Raw genomic sequence first — 24,446 nt, 5'->3', positions numbered from 1 at the left:
GGACAGTCTAAAATCTAAAACACCAATAGACACTCCCTGTTGCATTTACCTCTGCCGGACTGAGGTTGCTGCCTGCTGGGGCCCTACCGAGTGAAGAGTGCATCTGTGTGAAGACCAGTTGCTGTGTGATCCCTGGGCTGGCAGAACCTAAAAGTGGTTGCTACAAATCTTGCTGCAGGCCATTCAAATGAAAAGTCATTCTTTTGTGGACTGTCATTTTTTGAAGATGACTAATGTGTCCAGAAGTGCTGAGGGCTCGACTGTCAACATTTAAAAAAGGTTGCATGGAGGAGAGAGGAGGATCTCCCATCAGGAGTGGAGTGGCTGCTGGTTAGAAAGGACCAGTCATGAATTAAGCAGAAAAAATAGGTACACCCAAGTCTATGTACATGCTGCTATGTGCAGCACTAGCTAATTATTTTTATGAAATGAATCTTTAAACCTTGAACATGGATTCCATCACACAATAACACTGAGCAAACAATGTTTATAAAGATATAAAGGCTACATGGAATATTTTAATGTACAAAAATATTTACAATATAGCAGATTTTTTTTTTTAAACAAGAGAATGGCTACAAGGAATAGAACCTTTCTTACATAAAATATAAAAGAGCCCAGTATTCAAGTTATGGGGGGATGATGTTGGGTTATAAATAACCAAGTGCAGCATTTGAAGACCAAATGGAGATGTGTCTGACAGAAGATTCATGTTTTAGATGTCAGTAGGAGCTTTATGGGAGAGGATTTTGGGTCTCTGGTTAGGCAGCCAAACTTGGTTTGTTAACCATTCACTGGTGCTGAGAGAACATTAAAGGGACCATTTTAATCAATCCAACGTCTGCAATGCTGCTTGCCCCTGTTCTCCTAAAAGTGACAGCAATCTTCTGTAAGCCGCCCTGTGGAATGGAGAAAGAACAAAAGGCATTTAAATAAAACAAAATGACCCTTTCTGACACTTGTGTAGTGTGTAGCTGTTAAATGCCCAGTAGTGGTGGGACAGTGTCTGGGGGTCTCAGTAACCATGCCATTATATAGAGAAGCTCTCAATTTTTATACACACTCCTTTCCTTACAGCAATGGGCTCTTCTGACTCATACGAAGCTATATTTGAGAATCATTTAAGGCTCAAGGTAATTTATTCTACCATTACACATTATAACAAATATCCCTATTCCTTGATATTTATAGTTCAGCTTATACTTTAATCCTTGCATTTTTAGAATGGAGACACTAAGGGGTAAATTTATATAAATATTAAATCATATTTTTGTGGCAAAAAAAACACTGACCTCAATTTTTTTTCAAACTTGGATTCTTTATATTTATGAAAAAAATCTTAAACATTCAAACAGCAACTTAAACCTGCTGAGTTCCTATAGAAGTAAATGGGAAGTGTATATTGAACATTCAAGCATTTTATTACATAGTGCATAGCGATACCATAACTCTCATCACACATATTCCCCCATAGTAACCCCGATTCAGATGGATAATCTCTATACTGGCTATTTAACAATTAGCACCAGTCACCAACCAATTAAAATAAATTACCCTAAGCAAATACAATTCAGAAATATCACTTGATTATAATAAATGCTTAATGGAAACTATAGCCTATGCAAGTCACATAAAGCCCAGAGCCCATATGTAAAAGACTCTTTCATATAACTGAAGCCTTCTAATGAAAAATGTACTTTTCTAGTAGCATCCAGTGCCAGTGGATAATCCCATATAGAAAAACTGCCATTGAAAGTTATAAACTCCACCATGTGATACTGGTAAGCCAAGAGCACATACATGTTACATGTGCAAATGCATTCATTGGACAGATCGGAGTCTGTTATTCCCACTCCCACACTGCTTCCTGTTACAGCTGCATTATTTCCGGTCAGGTGATCTCTAGGAAGCACACAGCCCATCACAAAAAAAAAAAAACTATTTACAAAGGAAAGATATTCAAATTTGGCAAGATTCTTTTATATTTTCCATATTAGGATATAAATGGTGGTAGATATGGTGGTTATGTATTTGTTCTAAACGTAGTTTTCCTTTAAAGGTCAAAAAATGCCATAAATAACGCTCACAATTGGACTTTCCGTTGTACAGTGTATTTAAGTGTCCGGCCTCCAGAATCTTACCTTGAAGAAGCATTTCTGCCCAGCCCACGCTTATGTTCTGAGTCCATTAGACTTTGAGTGATTGTGGGAATCAAGCTGATAACAAGAGGCTGATCTAGCACAGATATGGTTTCCAGAATGCCAAAAATATGCTGGTCATACAACAAACTGTTCTCTTGGATAAACTTCCTAGAAATTGAATTTAAAAAAGAATGAAACCCAGATGCAGATAAAACCCTTAGCTCACTAAACCACATGCAGAAACAGGATAACAATATATATATATATATATATATATATATAGACAGTGATGGCTCCTGCATCTTTTTCATTCAAAAATAGCATTTTTTTTGTTTATCGTTTAACAATCACTTTATGAATTAAATATTAGATAGATGCCCTGCAAACTCACTGGATTGCTAGCATTTTGTATCATACTATATACCAAGCCCTATTTATTATTGGGTTCAATATTAACTTATGTGTTTGCCCCTTTAGGGAGAAGTGTCAATTATTTAAATAAATGTAGCTATAATTCCACCATTGCTATATTGTGAGCCTGTAGCTCCAGGACACTTACCTTAAAACAGAAGCAAGCGTAGTTGCAGTTTCCCCTGTCTGGTCAGATTGGCAGTTTTCTATTATACACTGTAGAACCTCTGCAGAAAGTTTTCTCACTAAAAGAGGAAAACAATGTCATTTCCTAACATGTTCTGGTACCTGATTATTTCCAGATCAATACAGTTAAGAAAAAAAGAACAGCAGGCCTATTAAGTTTATTAGCAAGGCAGACAGTTTTGTCTTTATATCCTGTTTTGACATTGTTTGGCAATGATAAATGTGGCAAATGCACCATATGAATATTAAGGTATTTAGGATTAAAATGTACTGCTGAATGTAGAAGGGCATGAAGGGTAAATAAAAGCTGTTTGGGTATTTCGCTGAAACCCCCTGTGCTATACCCCACACTTCCCGCTATGCAGACTCAGGGTGTGAGTCCTCCTGTGGTCGTTCATATAAACACACCTTTTTAACAAATTTTAATTTACTGTACACACGCAAATACACTAGCGTGCAAGGGTACACACAACCCTTATTTTGTTGGCGAATAGGCTGACAAGACCACCCTTAAATCAGAGATTCCATCCAAAACAGAATGCATTCTAATCTGATCTTGCCAGCCAACTATAAAACACTCCCGCAGGATGGCGGATTATTGACCTGGTCCGAGGCATGGAGACTACATGGGCTTCTATGCAACAATACTGAAGACAGGTAATTACTAATTAGCCATGTAGTATCAATACTAAATGAGTTATATACTTAAAAAATGTTAACAGCTATGAAACATAATGTAGTCTGTAGTATAAATAAAAGCCAACTACCATTTAAATAGGGAGCAGGGTGATCATTTCTAAACAACGGAGATAAAAACCCCAAAGCAGCAGGTCGACATTTCTGCTCTTTTATCAGACTTGCAATTCAGATTAGTACTGTATCCTTTAATTATTTGTGGTAACCTTTTCATTATTGTAATAGTCCCAACAGAGTAATGCTTCAAAGCACAGAATACATTGTTCATTGGCTTTGCTTCACCCTGAGTGATACTACAGTTTCTATGTGTATATTACACTTGCTCATCTCAAGGTCAGGGGCCCTTGTATCATACATACCCTGTGGCTCATTGACCAGTATCAAGCATTTAAGCACAGACGGAAGAAGAGCCTCTGCATCAAATGTATCAATATTTTTGCTTTTGTTTAAAGCATCAAAGATGAAAGACAAGACAGAGGCCAGGCGAGGTGGGGGAGCGTTACCTCTGAACTGGAGGTAGTTTTCACTACAAAGGAAATAAATGATTACTACAACAATGAAACACAAAGCACAATTGCAACCAGTTATGCAAATAGACCAATGTGGATTTTTGTTTTTTTTTTTCAAATTCTGAAAGATATATAATATTTAAAACTCTTTTAGTCAACATTTATAATGAAGTTAAGGTAGTAGGCACAATAAGAAGGAAGGAAGCAAGTTATTTGTTATGCTAAACTGATTAACTGGGTAAAATAGTCAGACTGCAAAATAAAAAATATTTGTAATATAGTTAGTTAGGCAAAAATGTACTCTATAAAGGCTGGAGAGGGCAGATCTCTAACATAATAGCCAGGACACTACTTCCTGCTTTCACCTCTCTAACCTCTTAGTTAGTCAGTGACTTTAGGGGAAGGGGGCACATTGGATATAACTGTTCAGTTAGTTTGTGAGTACGCAGGTCACATTCAAAAGCAAAGTAACTGATCAGTTATGTCCCCCCCTCAAGTCACTGATTGCTTACTGACCTCTAATAGCTTAGAAAGCTGTAAAGGAGGAAGTAGTGTTCTGGCTTTTAGGTTAGACATTCCTTCACTCCAGCCTTTATAGATTACATTTTTGGCTAACTACATTGAAAAGGTTTTTTATTTTGCGCAGTCTATCCATTTTACCCAGTTTCATTTTTACACTGAATTGTTCCTTTAAAGGTACGCTATAGCTATAGGATGGGAAATAGTCTTACCTTAAGACTTGCATTATTATCCTTCTGAGATGTACAGAGTGCTGGCTCTCCAGAGTATCACTCAATGCTAACAGCATAGGATGATTCCCACCTGCTCCAGCAGAGGGAACACTAGGGAGAAATCGCCCAAAATATTGCTGAACAATCGTTCTCAGCTGCTGCTTTACATAGGCACCTTGTGCTTGAGACTGACGGGATATTATGGACAAACCCTAAAAGGATAAAAGAAACCTTCCCAAATCAATGTATGCATTAATCACACACACAACTTACTGTTGCTTTCCAGAAAGTAAAGTAAATGTAAAAGTAGTGTAGCCAGCTGTAAGACTTTGATGCCATATACACATTACATATCTATTTTACAATATTGAGAAAGATAAAAACAAGAGCATATAATAATAGGGTTTATTGTATTCACGCTTCACCGTAAAGGACACATGTTTAATGTCTTCACCTGTAGAAATTGGGGCAGACTTTCGCGGATATTGGAGAGCATGGCTGGCGGCAAATTCTTATCTTGATGAAACAAAGCATGTGGCAAAAGCAGGAAATCAATGATACGGAACAGTAGCTGCTGTGCTTTGGAAGTAGCGAGCATCAATGCCCAATACCTCACCAGGCATCCTGAAAAGCAGATTGGAAACACAGTGAAACCATGCATACTTAGTGCTCACTGCATACCCAAAAGGGCAGCGCAGTTCCTTTTTGTGCTTTGCTTTTGGACTGTGACACAAAGCACCACACTACACTCAAAGTATCGCAGCAGGGAAAATCAAAGCCTGACAATCTGATTTATTAAAACAATAAACATCTTTGTGAAGTTAGGAACTAGGTTTAAGTCAGAACAGAACATCTGATAAGTAACTGACTGATAGGAATTCCCAAGTATCAAACGTACCACTAAATGGTTCTCTCTAGAAATTACTCTTTTTTTCACCCACTACAAATAGAACCACCTAATTCTTAAAAAAAACTGAAGACAAAACACCTAGCTTATGGATTAGTGTTTGGCCAATAGTTAACAGAGCCCCGTTCTACACAACAGTAACAGTACTCAGGACACTATGTTGAACTGCCAGCTGCTGGTGAGATGCAAATCGGTAGCAAAGCATTCAGAGGGAATAAGTCACCACCGCTAAAGGAGATTAATCATGGGGTTACTAATCTCCTTGTGTGTCATCACCCTAACTGTAACTAGAACTGCTTAACTGCTATTGCTATAGGTGATCTCTGGGAATTATAGTTTAACAAAGGCAAAAAAAAGAAATTTAAATCATACAAGGTTACTGACCCAATTATCTAATGCCCCAGAATGACTGGACTGGTTGACTGTTCTTGCTGAATGGAAAAGGGGAATCTTGAGGGTAATGAGAAATTTCATTACTCACCTATAGTCCTGTAAGTGATTTGCAAACCTTCAGGGGGGCCTTTCTTGGTAAGATATGGCTTAATATACTTTAGAACATCTCCCAGGTACTCCTGACATTTTGAAACCATGGCCGACTTTTCTGCCAGAGTCTGCAGCCTGCCATACATTACCCCGGCTGCCTAAAGGAATTCAAAACAAAATGTAATTACGTCAGACAGACATCTGTTTAAAACAGATGAAGAAGCACTTGGAGTTGCATTCCCCAGGTTTTTATTATCAGCTGACAGCAAGAAATGCAGTAAAAAAGTGTAGCAATGACCTTTACTATAAGTACTAAACTAATGATCTTTCCGCCTAAGCCTGGTCCTACCCCCCCCACTTTTCTATCTCTATTGATGGCACGCTCATCAACCCTGTCAATTCGGCACGTTGTTTGGGGGTGATCTTGGACTCCAGTCTCTCCTTCTCTGACCACATTAACACCACTGTCAAAACCGGTCACTTTTTCTTACGCAATATTGCCAAAATCCGTCCCTTTCCTTCTACTGCAACAGCTAGGCTGCTCATGCATGCTCTCATCCTATCCCGACTTGACTACTGTAACCTGCTACTAACCAGTCTCCCTAACTCCCATCTTTCCCCCCCTACAGTCTATATTAAATACTGCTGCCAGAATTCTCCTCCTCTCATCCAGGAGAGTTCAGGCCCTTCCCCTGCTAAAGTCCTTATCGTGGCTTCCTATTAAACAAAGAATATTTTACAAACTCCTTCTCTTAACCTAAAAAGCTCTACATTCCTCTGCTCCTCACTACATCTCCTCCCTTGTGTCTCTGTACGTTCCTGGCTGACTCCTTCGTTGCTCACAGAGCAATCGTCTGGTTGCGCCTCCCACTACTACTGCTGTTTCCCGCCTTAAACCTTTCTGCCTTGCTGCCCCTTACATTTGGAATGCCCTCCCTTATTTCCTCCGGAGAGAATCCTCCCCCAGTCTTTTTAAAACCAAACTAAAAGACTACCTTTTGGAGCACTCGCACAGCACCTGACCTGGGAACTAGCATTTATATTGTAATGTCACCCACTGCGACCTACAGCACTTATATTTGCCTATTTGTGTCTGTAAGTTACCCTCCCATATAGATTGTAAGCTCTACGGGGCAGGGACCTCCATCCTCTTGTGTCTTTGACTCTTATCTTATTGCAATTGTATCTTTTTTTTTATTGGGGCTTATTGTAATACTTTGTATTTATCTATTATCTTAATACCCCCTGTTTGTATTAATGTATTCTACTGTACAGCGCTGTGTACATAAGTAGCACTTTATAAAGATATACATACATACATACATACATACAAGTATTGCTGAAATTCATTTAGCAAAAATGGCTAATTGTATGTGGGTGTTTCACAGAACTATATGCATTTCCATCTTGGTACTTGCTTACTTTGATGAACTGTAGCAGCGCGCTCCTGGGATCTTGTTTGTAAGACAGAGGTAACACCTGCCCTTTGGATAAGAGGTTTTCAACTTCTGGGAGTCTGAACACAAGTCGAGTTAATTCTCCAAGCTGCTCCATGATTGAGCTCTCTGTTAATATGTGAATAAACAGAAGGCTAAAATTCAATGCAAGGCAAAACAATGTGCCTGCAAAGGCTTGTCCCTTCAGATTTATGAAAATATTCACATGGAACGATATCACATAGGCACATCTTACTGTACTTACTCTGTTCAGAGTCTGTTCCCCCAGGCTGGTCAATATAGATTTGCAGGACACATCGAATCCAGGTACGAACAGACAGTGCTTGGAAAGAGGAGTATCCAATGCCACTGAAAGCATCCATAAATTCACTACAAGAATTGAAAGCATTAAAATTTACTAGTAAAATAGTACAATGATGCCTATCCATACTGACTCATGACTGTTTGCACAATTTTAAACAGACTGGTTATGCAGAATAATAAAAAAATGCTCATATATAATTAACAGAAAGCTCCAAATTGCAGGAATGCCATCACCCACAGACTCCATTACAAACAAATTATTTCTAATTTTAAAAAATGATTGCCTTTTTGTCTGTAATAAGACAGGACCTTGTACTTGATGGTAACTAATCTCCATGAATGACCCAAGCATTCCAGATAGAAATATAAATAATATTTATATAAATACATTTTATTTGCAGATGTAGCATCTGCCATATTGGGTGGAGAATTCTGATGAAGTGTCTTTCTTGGCTACTGCCTATCGGTATATGACTGCGATGGCCAATTGGCATGAGTTTAGAATGCTCAATTATTAATGACAAATTTTAGTGAATGTAACCCTCATTATAATGCCAGTTGTGGCTTTTTTATTAAGCAGGAATTATCGTGAAAAAATGCCACTGTAAACAAGGCATCATTTTATTTAAATGGAGCAAAAGAAAAGTCCTTCAAATTCATAATATAAATGGGTGCAGCATAGAGAGGCTCCCCAGTGGGCACTACAATATCTGGGCTTGCTAGCTAGAGGCTATTAACATGGTGTTACTGTACAAAGCTTTTAAGATATGTTATAGATTAGTTTGGATGAAATATATTGGCACATATTGTTTCTTAATTGTTGTTATTGTTTTTTAACGTGCTATAAACACAATCTGGGGATAAGATTTTTTTTTAGTTCATGATTAAGCATTTAAAGCATATTTGCTTCAAGAATACAATTCTGATGTTGCTGAACTACAGCTCCCAGGATGCCTTAACCTTAATAATATGTTAAAGTATTGCAGGGATTTGTAGTCCAAAAACAACAGCATGAAGTGTGATTGAGTACAGTAGGGTCCGCTGTCTGATCTTTTTAAGATCTACAATCAGAAAATAAGATGCGATTAATTATCCAATCTTAACAGAAAATTGATGGTAGAATTAAGAAATTGTTATTATGGTTCTTACCCGTTTGGCAGCACGTGGTTCAGATATCGGGACACCAGTTGAGGTGTAATCATGTCATCCCATCCAAACAGCTGAAACATCGACACAAAAGGCTGGGGCTGGAGCTCCGGAGGGGCGCTGTTAGGCATGGCCAAAGCCAACAAAGTGTAGCCTAATGATAAACCAGCAGTCAGGATGTCAGGCACAAGCAGCTATCATTGCTGTAGTTGATTTACAGCTTATTTACAGCATTGTACAAACTCATTCACTAATTCAGAGTATACCTGATGGAATTGGATTATTTGCTCAGTATCGAAGCAATAGGCATGCACAAATGGCTTCCAAAAATGCAAAAGCAAGAGCTTTATTTCATTTAAAAGGAAACTTGGTAAGACAAATAAAGGGAATATAATAATTTTATTGCAGGTTCCAATTTCAACATACTGGAAGCTGGAAGCAGTTGATACAGACCTGCAGCGGTGTCTGCGAGCTGGGATGGGGGTGTCTGTGAAAGCCTCAAGTTCTTCAAGAAGGGGAAGAAATTTCTCCAGAGACCATTGGCCACAGCTAGATGGTGCTCTTTTACCACTAACAAGGTCTGCGCATGGCTGCTGTTATTCCCGGGTCCTTGTATAGATCGGCTATGGATGTTACTGAAAAGAAACACAACTTACAGTACATCCTTATTTAGCAGTCGGAACGGGCAGAAAGCTTCCGCAGCACTAGTTAGGGAGTGCTTTGAGACGCAACATCCTAGGGCAAAAATTGGCTGCAAATGTCAGGAAGTTAAAGGACAAGTCAACCCATAATATAATTTTTTGCCTAATAAAAGAAAACAATTCTAAGCAACTTTGCAATATACATTCATTACAAATTTGTGATGGTTTTTTACTTATATGTATATATAATTGCTATTAGAAGCAGCGTTTGCCAGTCCTTTTCTATTCTGTGCCCTGGTGGCTCTGACACTTGAAACAATGTAACCCAAGCCAAACTGACAGACCTGCCTTGCTAGAGGAGGAATTACATTTACAAATAACTTCATTTTGGGGTTGACATGTCCTTTAAACTTGACTGGCAGTTTATGGTAGTAAAATATATTTGTTTAGAAAGTCAGATGTGAATAAGCATGTACAGTGTTTTGCATTCTGCACAGGCACTTGTGCATCAGTATTGAGGTGGACCTGCCCAATGGTTTGCTACATGGTTTTATAAAGGTCTGAGCATCATCGGCTGCTTAGCACATATGGCCTCAAATGAAATGGATAAAGAAATTAAAAAACAAAACATATTGAGAAATGTATGTCCTAATGAGTGTCCTATAACAAGGTGTGACAAGCTAGGCCCTTGTTTATCCTGCACGGGGACACACTGACAGCTAGACAGCTGCTTACAGTATAATACGGAAGTGTAAAAGCTGGGGGCAGCTTGCTCTGACAATTCGCATGTGTGTACCCTCTGTAGAAGGATACATGTATGTTCGACACAATGCCATGGCTCCAGTCCCATCGTTGTTAGTACAGTAAGGACAAACGTGGCAACTATACAAAGCATCTCTCTTCTGCAGACAATGTGGCATGAATTCAATAATACACTCAATTTTCTTTGATTCCTCTAGTACTGTGCTTGCTACTTAATCTAATTTGGAAGTTGTGACTTTCTAGAGGTTTAATAGAGATATGTCTGCAGGGAATCAATGTTCCCTGAAAAGGGGGGAGGGGGAAAAAGCATTAACAAATTTGTCTGGCGGAGGCAGATTCAAAGCATTGCAGCAGTGGGCTGATGAACTAAATAACATGCTTATTAAAAACAATCCGAAGGAACACACCGTCATTGCTGTTTCCATTTATCTTCTGGTCAAGCCAATTCGGAGCGCATATTACTGAACTGCCTATATTATTACATTTGCTTTATTAAATTCTATAAACAGCCCTGGAAAGGCATTGCCTAGATGTTGGGAAGATAATCCTACAGAGTAATAGACTGACTTCAGACCTGAGCGCTGTTGTGAAAAATAAAAACCGCCGCTTATCCACGCTCTCATTGGCAGATCCCTTGTTGGGGTCGGATTTATTAAGAGCAGGGCTGTGCAACTGGAAGCCTGTGCAGCATATGCAGTTATCCAAAGCAATGGTATGACCCTTAGTCTGACTATGGCTCTGTAGGCTTCTTGTTAGAATTTGCCCATTTTATATTCATTTTCCTCTATTTTAGTATACCCTTACATCACAGAAGCACTGAATTAGCACTAACACACTCAGTAATGAAGCAGGTTATATACACCACCCTTTTCCTTAGTAACAGGTGACAGTGCGTTAATCCGTATAAACGCCTGATTAATGCCAACTGGAGAACCAGGCCTGTACATTATTGAAATGCAGCTTGCAAGTAACAGAGACATGTGCAGATGTATGTGGGGCAATGATTTCAAGAGGGTCTGGTGGGAAGAAACCAGATTCTGGTCAAGAACTTTATCTTCAAGGGAATAATATCTGCTTTAAAGGAGAAGGAAAGGTAAAAACTAAGGGGCGTATTTATTATGCTGTGTAAAAAAAATGGCGAAAAAATTCGGCACACATTGCCAAGCTTTGCTGTGTAAAAAATGACGCAAAATCTGCGTAATTTTTTACGTGGTTTTTCTTACACTGGAAAATACGCAAAATAACGGCGTAAAATCTGGCGTTCGGATGCCGGTCTTCTCGCTGAAAAATCGATGTAAAAAGCTGTGTAAAATAAACGTTGAAGATTGGCATCCGAACGCCAGATTTTACGCCGTTATTTTGTGTATTTTCCAGTGGAAGTAAAAACACGTAAAAAATTACGCAGATTTTGCGCCATTTTTTTAAGCACTTATAAGCCTCCATAAGCACTCACAGAAACGCTGCACTGACTTCTCTGTAAAAAGATTAGTTGTGTCTGTTTTCCTGTGCCACAGACACGTAGCTTTAAGCTCTCGGCTGTTCCCCCCTCCCTCAAGAATACTAAGAACTCACTCCCCCCCCTTAGGAATGTGGATCTGAGCCAATCAGCAGGAAGCTGACTCAGTTTTCCTAACTGAGCATGTTCACTTGGTCTGGGTGTCTGCAGGAGTGAGGCATTATGGGAACTTTCTTTACACAGCTCAGCAATTTTTTTCCGGTTTGGCTTCAGATCATCTGAACAGGTGAAATATGGGGGAGACTTAAGGGCACTATTGAGAGAACTGAAGGTATGCCTGCAGCTTGAGATCAACTCTTTATTAGCCTTTCCTTCTCCTTTAAAACTACATGCTAAATTCAAATGACTGAACTTAATTGTGTGTCACTTATCAAAAAATCAATGCAAACATGGAAAAACAAAAATATTAGCAAATATTTTCTAAAAACTTAAATAGTACATGTATATTTAAAGGAATAATGTAGGTCTCTAAAAATATATTGCATAAACAAGCTCATGTGTTAAACCCTACTTCTTCTAAATAAACCATTTTCATAAAAAATTACTGTTTTAGTAGTATGTGCCATTGGGTACTCCTGTATAGAAAATTGCCATTTCAAGAATTAAGGGCCACCTCCTGGGATTATAGGATTCACAGTGCACACAAACAAGCCAAGGCACACATACATGCTAGGCCCCATCAGCCAATAAATGGACAGAGTTCTGCCTTTTGCTCCCACACTACTTCCTGTTACTATTAGAGCTGCATTACTTCCTGTCATGTGATCTCTGAGGGAGCACACAGCCAATCACTAAATGGTGGCTCAAGGGAAAAGATGTAAAATGGCAATATTTACTGATATAATAATCCAGTTTGGCGAGATTCTTTAATAGGCCACTTAACATAATATAAACTATCTGTAGGTAAAGCATTCATTCGGGGGTTTTAGTTTTCCTTTAAAAAAAAAAAAAAGGGGGGGGGGAGCTTGTAATAAAGAAACAAAAATAGCAGAGATATGTTATTCTGGGGGCTCTTTAGAGTAATTTTAGGGGATTTTAAAATAGGCTTACTTATTTCTTAAATAAACTAGTGCTTGAGACAAAAAAAAAAAAAAAGGGGGTCAAGGCAAAAAATTTGATTGTTATGTGCCATTTTTTACTTCTCACCTTATTAAATAGGCCTCAGTGTGTCCAGTAGCATTACATAACAGTATATTATACATCCAGTTAAAATGTTAACTATCATTTGGCTCTCCATGACTTAACTGGCTACACTCAGAAAATATAAAAAGCTGGAAATTACTACAGAGGTTTTTTCTTTTCAGCTACAGGACATGATTTTAGTGTGATTATAAGAGCTAGCATGCTATTGAAGGTTGCACTACTAAAATGTACCAAAAAAGTCATTTTGTGTACAGTTTTTCTTATTAAATGCAAAGATAAAAGTGCTATCGAAAGCACTGTGACAGCTAATTAAAAAGAAATAAAAAATGGTCTGATCTGTACAGATGACTACTTAGATAAATACAGAGGTTCATTTCTCAGTTATTTTTCCTAATGTTTCCAAGATTTTATTTCCCTTTCTCCCTCCCCCTATTAATAGGGAACCAGGGAAACAATTCACTGACATTTATTATACATATAAAAATCATGATTTTATTTAAATGTAGATATAGAAGTTTGTTGCCCCATGCTGAAAGGCTTACAAACCAGAATACTGAATTAAATTCTCCATAGATATTTTATATAAGAGAATAAAACCTCTTAGTATGGGGCACATCAGGGTACAGGACTCCAGCTGGACACCTTTAATCTATACCATGATGATTAACGTTAAACACAGCCACATTTATGCTGCACATTTCCTATGCTCTGCATATGCTGATCAAAAACCCTAGCCCTATCTAGATGCTTCTGAGGAAGTGGCGAGAGGCCACGAAACGCATTAAGCGTAGGGTCCAAGTGCTCTGTACTAGAGAAAAGAATGGATGGTGCACCACACAGGAAGATACTGCAGGGAACTTTGAGTCCAAAAATTTAAAGTAGACTGGCCAATTACTGCATTAATCTCTTTCCAACTGATGTCTGAGGGACTCTCGGTAAACGTAATAGCACAAGCATCGCTTTACTAATCTAAACAACCTGGAATGGATCAAATCTCACTAGTGTGCACACACATTATATATTTCACCATCTCTCTAGAATTTATACAAGCGGATAAGTGACTAGCTTTCCTAATATAACTACATATATATTGGTTAGATCTGAAAAGTAATATATAAACAACTTGGCAATTAAGCTTATAATGCAATAGAGGGCATAACATGCACACCCCAAAGGACTGCATGTGAGTGGTTCCTAGAAGCCACATGGAAACCTACACCCATCAACATAAACCTGGTATGGCAATGCAGAATCCACAAATTCAGTTACATTTAAATTCAAAAGACACAGAGGTCTTGGAACCTTCACTTTTCTTTTATAGATATGGTGTCAACCAACAAGTTATCAGTGTTCACTAGGAATCCTGCCATTACATACAAATGTATATTAAAATAGTTCATGATTAGTTTTACACCACACATTAAAGAAGGAAAGTGCAGGAAACTGGGCATTGCCATGGCTAGTCTCATGCATGCGAAAATGTATCTTTCACTTAATAACATAACATGTCCACATTGAAATATGCTGCAGGGATACTGGAAGTTTCCCTTAAAATATTACTTCCCATAAGCTTTCAGGTCACAGAATAAATCTCCTGACCAGAAACAAATGGCTACCCCTAGATAGTGGCATTTATCAAAGGTGCCATAACCTAACATTTTTTTTTTTTTTTTTCAAATCCAACATGAATTATTTCTACATTGGAAAAGAAAACTTACATTGCACAAAACTGGTACACCTACTAAAGGATTTAAATAGGACAGAAGCAATATTAATCTTAACATTAACTCATTAATGAGTGCACAGAAAATAATCACCTGGCACTACACAAGTGAACAATCTTTAAACATTGTAATACCGTATATACTCGAGTATAAGCCGATCCGAGTATAAGCCGAGGTACCTAATTTTACCTAAGAAAACTGGAAAAATGTATTGACTCGAGTATAAGCCTAGGGTGGGACATGCAACCGCTACTGCTAAGTTTCAATAATCAAATAAATAACAGATAAATAAATAGAAAACTTTAGGGAAAGAAAAATGCTACAGCAGCAGACAAAAGCAAGTTTGGGAAGGCTAAGGAAGCTGCCATACTAATTATAAAGTACTTGGACCCCAGTGAACAAGTCCCACCACAGTACTACAATAGTAGTTACAAGGGCAAAATAATTCTTGATGCTGGACTTAATACAAATTAAATTTTTGTAAATAACACATCACAACAAAAGGACAGAACAAAATCATAATTACTATGTTTGTCAAATGCAGGGTTACATCTAGTCTTCAATGCTGCCATCACAATGCCACAATTGCCCCTAGGGCACAATTTGGACGTAACATTTGGGGCTGAGCTAACAAGCTCAGGTCTGAACGAAGCAAGATGGGGAAGGTGAGAGGAGGTATTGGTTTTGCCATTGGTACTATTAATTATCAACTACTAATCCCACCCCTTCAGCAGACAGTACAGAATTGACTCAAATTCAGTTACCAATGGCACCTCCTAATGCGTGTATCTGAACTTACCCCGAGGGAAATGTTTCTATCGCTAGTCACTCGGTTCTCATTCCAAAGCAAATCGCTTCGCGCAACACAAGCGTGTCAGTATGGAACTACCGGTAACTCCTCCCACTGGCGCTCTGTCAGGTACGGAAGCCTGCTGAGGCCAGAAGAATAAAGAGCGTTCCGGGTGGGACTCAGCGGTTGCTGATCACGAAGGGGAACCAGGTAGGGAAAGGAAAGAGCAGGCAAGGAACCGCTGGGAATAGATACTGTGCAGGCGGCTGCTATAGGACTGCATGCTGGAGGGAAGCCGTTGCTGCCACAGGTCTGCACAAACCCACCTTATGCACAGGGAACCCCCGTGACTTCATATTTATTTGCACAATGAACTCCCAGATGAAGCACACGCCGAGCTGAGGTGCAGGAGCCTATGGCAGCATCTTGGTGGCGTCACCACTTGCACACTATTTTAGGACACAGGTATACTCGAGTATAAGCCGAGGGTTAATTTTTGAGCACATTTTGGGGGCTGAAAAACTCGGCTTATACTCGAGTATATACGGTAATTTTTATATTGATGTGGCTGCCTTAATCTTGTGTGAACCTGTGAAATGTCTATGTACAGACCATATACTAAGGAGACAGGGGACCTACACTAATCAGAAACTCAGCAGCAGAGCAACACTGTGTCCCTATAGCAGATGAACTGAAAACAGCACGCACATGTCACCATGGATCTTCTAGCCTTGTTGGTTAGTACAGCCGTTCAATTTGCAGAGAACAGTTTAGTGAACACTGTCAGTATAAAGGAAAATATGCATGTCCTGCTATGTCTAATTCTGCTGAGCTCCCTTTGAATCTACAGGTCTATAGTTTTGTGGTATTTATTGATTTATTTAATTGTTCTAAAATTAGTATCCACTAGTAGGCCTGTTAGCGTTGGCATCCACTAGTAGGCCTGTTGGCGTTAGCATCCACTAGTAGGCCTGTTGGCGTTAGCATCCACTAGTAGGCCTGTTGGCGTTAGCATCCACTAGTAGGCCTGTTGGCGTTAGCATCCACTAGTAGGCCTGTTGGCGTTAGCATCCACTAGTAGGCCTGTTAGCGTTAGCACTCACTAGTAGGCCTGTTAGCGTTAGCACTCACTAGTAGGCCTGTTAAAGAATCTTACCAAACTGGTATATATTTTAATAAACATTGCCTTATACTTGTACCTTTTTCCCTTGAAGCACCATTTTGTGATGGTCCATGGGCTCCCTTGGAGATCTCCTGCCAGGAAATAATGCAGATCTAACTGCATACCTCCCAACATTTGAAAAATGGAGAGATGGACAAAAAGAAATGCAAATATCTTTTGACCACACCCATTTTGTGACCACACCCCCTAAATACCACACTAATTTTACAAAATTAGGTTATTTAAAGTTTGAAGACATTTTTGGGGGTTTTGGGGTCTTGTTTTATGTGTTATTAGAGTTTTACTAAAAAAGGTGAAATTGTCTTTTAAGTAGCAAGTCTCTGTTCCCCCAAGCTTATTAGTTACAACTGTATCTAAGTGCAGGTGTAGCTTGTTAAGTTTTCTGGGCCAAAAGCTACTGTTTTAATTAAGTTTGAGAAACATTGCATCTTTTTAGCCTTCAGTGCAGGAGATCAAAGGGAAATGAGGCACTTACAAAGGGAAAGAATCCGGGACTGTGGGCTGAGCGGTCAAGATCATAACTGTCCCGCGAATATCAGGACAGTTGGGAGGTATATAACTGCAACAGGAAGAAGTGTTGGAGTAAAAGACAGAAATTTGTCCACTAAGGCACCGTGAACAATATGATCCCAGAGGCGGCCCTTAATACTTAAAAGAGCAATTTTCTACTTAGTATTACCCACTGGCACATACTACTAAAAAACTAAGATTTTATGAAAATGGTTTATTTAGATGAAACAGGGTTTTACATATAAGCTGTTTAATGTTACATATTTTTACAGAGACCTACACTCTTTAGGGGTATAGTTTTCCCTAAAATATTATACATCTATATATTATATATCTAATGCACGGACATAGATTATGGCACACTGCATTTATATTGACCCCCCTATACAAGGAGGGGGTCAAGGTTTTTTTTTTATGGCTTAAGTGAGTAATTATCTCCCCACTATTGTCACCAATATTGCGTCAGTCTGTTTCTCAATCTGTCTGAATAGTATGTGCAGCAAGAAATATTTTAAAATGTCTTATCCATGTTTTATTTTATTATGGCAGTTTTTTTTGTTTTTTTTTTTATAAGACTTTCCTGTTATAGACCAGTATAATGCACCTATAAATTATGCAAGCAACTATACTCATGTGGCATATGATGAAATGATTATGTTCTCCCTATGCTTTTCTCCCACACTCCAAAAACATACAGGCAGGTTAATTGGCCCCTGATAAAACTGATACTACTGTGTGTGAATGATCTTAAAATGTAAGATGTAAAATTAACCTGTCCAGCAGTTATTTTGTTGAGGTTCTGCAGAAAACAGGATTTCAGAAACACTTCTAAGAATGAGCGGCATAAGTCTTTCCTTTAACTCTTCTTCAGTCTTACAGCAGGGTGGGAAGGATTATCTTGACTGTGTTTAGAAAACGCATGATACTTGATAAACAGTATCTACTGTAAACCCCTTAGGAAGTGTAAAGCCACATGAGTTGGATTTATACCAGATAAGGAGCCAAGCCAGCTGTAATCTCATTTAGACCTGATCTGATCCTTCCATACTGTAGGACCAAAGCAATTGCCACTGTGGGTGCAGCTGTCTGAGAATTACTGCCTGCTGTGTGCAGCATTTATACCATAAATGCTCCACCTTTAGACCTGCCTACATATAATTATGACAGACCTTGGACAGCCTTTATTCATTATGCTTGATTTGTCACAGTACACCACATGCCATTTTAAGAAAACCCCACTTTGGTGCATATGATGCCCAGCTATTATATCTGCTTCTAAACAATTATCACTGTTTACAAATGCATATAACAAAGGGGTCACAGTATCAAGAGCCTTACCAGAACATAAAGATGCAGCATTTCCTTCACCTTCATATGGTTCTCAAATCCTCTGTGACTCCTAGTATCTTTGTATTTCACAGTAAAGGGTACAATTTCTATATAAAGCTTATAAAACAACCCAGCGAGATCAAGAACTGAACCCAAACCCTAATCCACATATTAAATAAAAAAATCATCATAAAAAAAAAAAAGTGATCCCTTCAGTTATTTGGGGATTTAAAGTCACCAAAAAATCTGGTTTGGCTAAATCTGGAGGTTTTGGATTAAGCAGCAACCCAATCCATACCCTAAAGTTGCTGTATTCCTAATAAACTTTCCCGAAGGACTGTGCTTTCTAAAAATTCCCAGGCTGGAATTAGTTTCTGGCATGTCTCTGTATAAGTACTGCTATGAAAAATACAGGTATGGGATCCCTTATCCAGAAAGCTCCAAATTACTGGAAAGTAATTTGGAAAGCCAGTCTCCCGTAGACTCCATTTAAAACAAATAATTCAGAATTTTAAAACAGATTTCCTTTTTCTCTGTAGTAATAAAACAGTATCTTGTAATTGATCCCAACTAAGATATAAATAATCCTTATTGGATGCAAAACAATTCTACTGGTTTAATTAATGTTTTATTGATTTTCTTTGCCAGAGTGTTTTAGGCAGAGGAGAAGCACCCGAAATATGGTAAACACCTCACATTAGCAGTAGGGGGTGTCATTTCAACCGCTCAAAGGCCTGGAACTAGTGATGGGCGAGTCTCTCCCCTTTTACTTTGGCCGGAAAATTCACAGAATGCATTGAAGTCAATGGCTACAATTTTTTTTTCCTGTGCGTCATTTTCTTTACAGCAATTGGAGTCTATTGGCGTTTTGTGCTGCAAAATCAGGTGAACATTTTCTCTCATCATAAGGTACTACACACATAGTGCTTGTTGTAGTGGCTACAAAATGCCAAAAAATAACCTGCCATAGACAATACTGAGAACTGTCTCTGCTAAAACACACGCAGAGACAATTATCAGTATTGCCTACTTTGTAGTTGACAAGTGGGTGGATATAAGTAGCTCCGTGTGTCATTGCCCAAAAAGTTTACCATGGGTGTAAATGGGATCACTATCACTTTATTATTTGTATAGTAATAAACACAGATTTGTATGTCAATATACTCTTGGGAGTTCTAACAATCATTTGCAACCCGATATTATATTCAGACAGGAACCTGCATTATAAGACCCAGCATTTTCTTATTATTCTTCCCAGATCTATAAAATGTATTGGAGAGGACACAAACAGTATGATAGCCAAAGTTTAAAAAAATGTTGGAAGCTGTAGTAAGGCACAATAACCTAAAATTATCCATCAGAATTTTGTTTAATAGTGGAACACATAAGCTGCAATTTGATTGTTGCAGTTGCTATACTTTAGCAGCCAATTTGCTTGGTCATATTCCATACTGTAACTGCCAAGCAGCTAATTCATACAAAAGCTGGGCTCATGTAAGGCCTATGACACAGGGCATCCTAGGTTGCCCCCTGACAGCTGTTTCCAATTCAGAAATGCAGATTTATATATTCTCTGCCTACTGGCGACAGCATCTATAATGGACAGCACATTTCAAATCCAAATAAATGGAAAATGGCAGAGATATTTTGACAACCACAATTGTCACTGCCACAGACATGTGCCATTACAGAAAGGGTACTGTAATCCTACAGTTTCAGATAAGGTTGAATAAAGCCAGTCTAGGAATAATGAATGATAAGGTAATAATTAAACAAAGAAAATGGATAAAATGTATACCTTTACATTATATTAGGGATATAGTTTCATCTTAGACAGAAAATAGCACAATGCCAAAGATCAAACCATGTGCCACTGCCCTAAGGGAATAGGGGAAAAACAAAAGTGCAGTGTCGCTAAGAGCACTGCGAAAATTATTTTTCCAGATTTGCCTCTCTCCATGTGGAATACTCCTATAAAACCTTTACATTGCTATCTTTGCTTATTATAGGGGGATGAACACTATGCACAGAATTGCCCTTCTTTTGTTGCATTTCCCAAAGAACTAAAGCAATGGGTTATCAGTGTTCTAATTCTTTTAATACTTTAGGATTATGCCTCATGCGATAATAACAATCCAATAGCAAGAAAGCAAATTCTATAATTAAGCTTTAATTGTTTTGTGAAGCTTGCATTAATCACAAAGTTTAAGTACCAGGGATGGAATTATAATAATTCTGTAAAACAAATTTAAACTAGCTAAGTAGGTCAGTACTGCTAACATGCACCACAGGACCTCTGGGAATTCATCCGTTAATGGCTATTTGTGTGCAAATGAGCACCCTCTAACCTCCTCACAATCTTATGTAGCTGAAGGGCATTTCTTCTAGCTGGAAGCATCTTCTTACATATAAAGACATAAATGAGGCAATTTGATAGGAAATAATTAGTCAAACCACCTTTCAATTTATGTTCTATTCAGTATCAACCCCAAAACATTTTCATTGCTTTGAATATAGAAATATTCTGTAAGAACATCACAGCCTCAGTTGCTCATAGTAATATACTTGGAGCAATTGTCACCCATACTGTCTGCACACTGCTAATGCTGGTTGGACCTGTGCATAAAAGCATGAAGTTCATTCTGATATGAACAGCTTCTCGGAATCATAAATTACATAAATTGACATATAGGGGGCTCATTCGTTAAAGCACACATTTTCACCAATTAAAAGCACGATCGGAGTAACCACGATAATTTCTGATGTGCGCAAATTGTGCGAAAGCAGTTTTCTGGGTCGTACGAAAATATTGTGGTTGCAAGCCGAAAGTCACAATTTTTTCGTATCCGAACAATTGTAAACAGCGCAAATACCCTTCTGGCTTTGAAACTTCCATGCATGATTTTAGAAGCCTTCCATAGGACTCAATGGCCCTCTACAACTGGCACTTCAACCTGGCCAAAAAAAAAGTCATGATACCAAAGCTTGAATGAATTCCGAAATGGTTGTAGTTTTTGCAAAAAATATGACTTGGAAGTTAACAAAATACAAAAAAGTCATACTATTTTAACAATATTATCGTGATCAATATGAAAAGTTCTAACAATTAGAAAAAATATGAATTTCTCTCATTTGAAGTCAATCATGCTTTAATGAATGGGCCCCATAGCAGCAGATTTACTAAAACTGCATAATTGCTAATTTATTTTTTTATTTTCAAATTCGACTACAATTTGTTTAAAAACGCAAACTTTTCGAATTGTCACTGCAAAAACCCTGACTAACGTATTGTTGCTGTGAAAATTCAAAAAAGTCATGATTTTTGGACAAAACCCAGGGAAATCGCTAAATTTTTGAGACAAAAGAAAGAACTTCAAGGAAAAGGAAGGACCTTTGCATGAACTCGCCAAGTTTAATCTGGCAAATTGTCAAATTCAGATTTTTAGCCGTTAAGATCAGATTTTTTCTCTGCGACTTTTTCTAAAAAAAAATTCAGTAAGTTTAAAATTAAAAATCCATGGTTAGTAAATGAGCCCCCTATTGTAGAGTTTATTTTGACACTGGATTTGCTGATGAATAAGTAACCATAAGCTATTTCTTTTTCTTCAGTCCCAAAGGCAGCACCGATGAGAGAGACACTCCTCCTAGTAAGTAGGAAATACACTATGACATAACAAACAATTTCACCACCACCGTAAAGCCTTTCATCAAACAAGGTCAGTGATCAGATAAAGGATGCACAGGCAAATATATGTGCAATACCTTCTGATTGTTAGGGAAGGGAAAGAAATTTGCTGCCTTTGGAATGTAGGGTGATTTTTTTTTTTTTTTATTGCAGTACAAGTAGACATTTTTGTATTTTCCTCACCTCCCAAGTCATTATTGAAAAGAAAGATCTGTATCTAGAAGCATCCCTAAAACTTTTAGCTGGGTTTTTGTAACTTTTGAAGAGCCTGAACTATAAAAGCAAGATGGTTTTGAAAAGTTTCTTTTAAATTTGCCTCCGAGTAAGGAACTATAGTAACACCCTAGGTTGTGAGGTATATGCTAGTGCTGTGATCATTATCTTTGGAAAAATTCTTGGTGCACCTGTGAACCAAAAAATTTAAGGCTGAAGGTGTTCTATTTGTAGAATTTGTAATGGCAAGATCTAAGAAGGATGTTGAACAAAGTCAGAATTTTTAATGCAGTTTTGTGAAAAAAAATTTGGTGATGGCGAAAAGCAGAATTTTGCCAAGAATTTATGTCTGGTTAAAACATTCTCATACACTTCACCAGTGTACTGGTCATGTATGAAAAAAGTTACACTACTCTGATCCGTACCCACAACTTAATTCAGAGACAGAGATATAAAAGGCAAATACAGGTATCGGACCCCTTATCCGGAAACCCATTATCCAGAAAGCTCTGAATTACAGAAAGTCTGTCTCCCATAGACTCCATTATAATCAAATAATTAGGATTTTTAAAATTGATTTCCTTTTTCTCTGTAATAATAAAACAGTACCTTGTATTTGATCCTAAAATATAATTAATCCTTATTGGATGTAAAACAAACCTATTTAATTAATGTTTTATTGGTTTTTTGGTAGACTTAAGGTATGAAGATCCAAATTACGGAAAGACCCCTTATCCGGAATACCCTTGGTCCCAAGCATTCTGGATAACGGGTCCTATACCTGTACATTTATAAGGTGTTAACGATGTAATTTTTAGTAACTTTCCAATATAAATAAATTCAAAATGTTCAATATTTTAAATTGTCAGTAAAATTGTTACTGAAAGCAGTACTGTCTAGATCTTTATGTTTATATTCTGTGCACATCTGGTTCTGGCTCCTGCAACAATGTAGTACATGCCAGCTGTTTAGCAGACTTAGAGAACTGGTTCAAGAGAACAGAAAGAAAAATGAAAGACTAATCATTTTAATAAGTGCTTTGAATTGTAAATAAATGTATAAAATACTTTTATAGTCTTTCATTTTTTGCACAAGAGAGTTTGGGTGGAGATTCCCCTTAAGAATGTATGAATAATTGTATAATACACAATTACATACATATATTAAATATATACAAATATTTATCATATAGAAGTGCACCTCAAGAGTCTTACCAAGAAAATGGAACATCCAGTATTATTTTTTTAAATAATGATGTAATATCTTGGAGGCAAAAAAAAATTTGACACAGAAATACCTTTTTTTTGTAACCTAGTTTGCAACATGGCATTCATTTTTGGTAGCATAAAAATAGAAACTGAGCAGTGAACAGGAGTGCACTGTGCCTATGGACTATATAATATAAACACATTATAGCCGACAATGTAAAACATTTACAGAAACATATCCAAATGCTTTAATGCATAAGGCGGGATGGCTTAAACAACCTTAAGCAATGCTTTATCAGGCTGCAAAAGGCAGAGGAAACATTGTAAGAGGCTGTTCTGCACTGCCGAGTAGTTAGCAGCCAGCTTTGGACTACTGTCATTATAAAGGCAAGATGACACCGTTCTCTAATCCAGCCAAAGCTGATAAGTACCATCAACCTGTCACTTCCTACACTTCAAAATTCTCCCATCTTAGCTTCAAAGAGTTTTTACATTTCGATTTCTTTTGCTGGCAGCCTTTCATTCTCCCACGGTGCTCTAATGCAGCATTTGCACACCAGGGTGACTCCCCACCTGAATAGCAGGTCATCCCCTGCTCACTGAGCTCATCTGTGGCCCATGTGCTAGGCAATTTAGATCCAATCAGCCCTTATTTAGCTCAAGAGTAATGAGCAGCATAGTGACACAGAGTTAAGCCTGACCCTCAGGACACTGCTCATCAAGCAGTAAAACTGTGACAAAATCATTCATCTTCTACCCGCTGGCAAGAAAT

The 24,446-nt window shown here is 38.0% G+C and overlaps 1 protein-coding gene across 1 annotated transcript in view; it reads right to left on the bottom strand.

Moving 5' to 3' along the window:
* Positions 1–470: 470 nt before the first annotated feature.
* mms22l (MMS22 like, DNA repair protein) overlaps positions 471–24,446 on the bottom strand; it is a 48,359-nt gene continuing 24,383 nt past the window's right edge. The window contains exons 14-24 of the mRNA XM_012963538.3: positions 9,424–9,605; positions 8,974–9,124; positions 7,766–7,890; positions 7,487–7,629; positions 6,063–6,222; positions 5,129–5,298; positions 4,675–4,886; positions 3,794–3,960; positions 2,701–2,797; positions 2,142–2,309; positions 471–899 (exon numbers count right to left, since the gene is read on the bottom strand). Coding sequence (XP_012818992.3) covers positions 830–899; positions 2,142–2,309; positions 2,701–2,797; positions 3,794–3,960; positions 4,675–4,886; positions 5,129–5,298; positions 6,063–6,222; positions 7,487–7,629; positions 7,766–7,890; positions 8,974–9,124; positions 9,424–9,605 — 1,645 coding nt within the window. The 3' untranslated portion in view covers positions 471–829. The remainder of the gene's footprint in view (positions 900–2,141; positions 2,310–2,700; positions 2,798–3,793; positions 3,961–4,674; positions 4,887–5,128; positions 5,299–6,062; positions 6,223–7,486; positions 7,630–7,765; positions 7,891–8,973; positions 9,125–9,423; positions 9,606–24,446) is intronic.

This window comes from Xenopus tropicalis, chromosome 5, assembly GCF_000004195.4.
Source record: "Xenopus tropicalis strain Nigerian chromosome 5, UCB_Xtro_10.0, whole genome shotgun sequence".
NCBI classification, from domain to species: Eukaryota; Metazoa; Chordata; class Amphibia; order Anura; family Pipidae; genus Xenopus; species Xenopus tropicalis.
The sequence above is the reverse complement of the archived record's forward strand: the minus strand, read 5'-3'. Positions and strand labels throughout refer to the sequence as shown.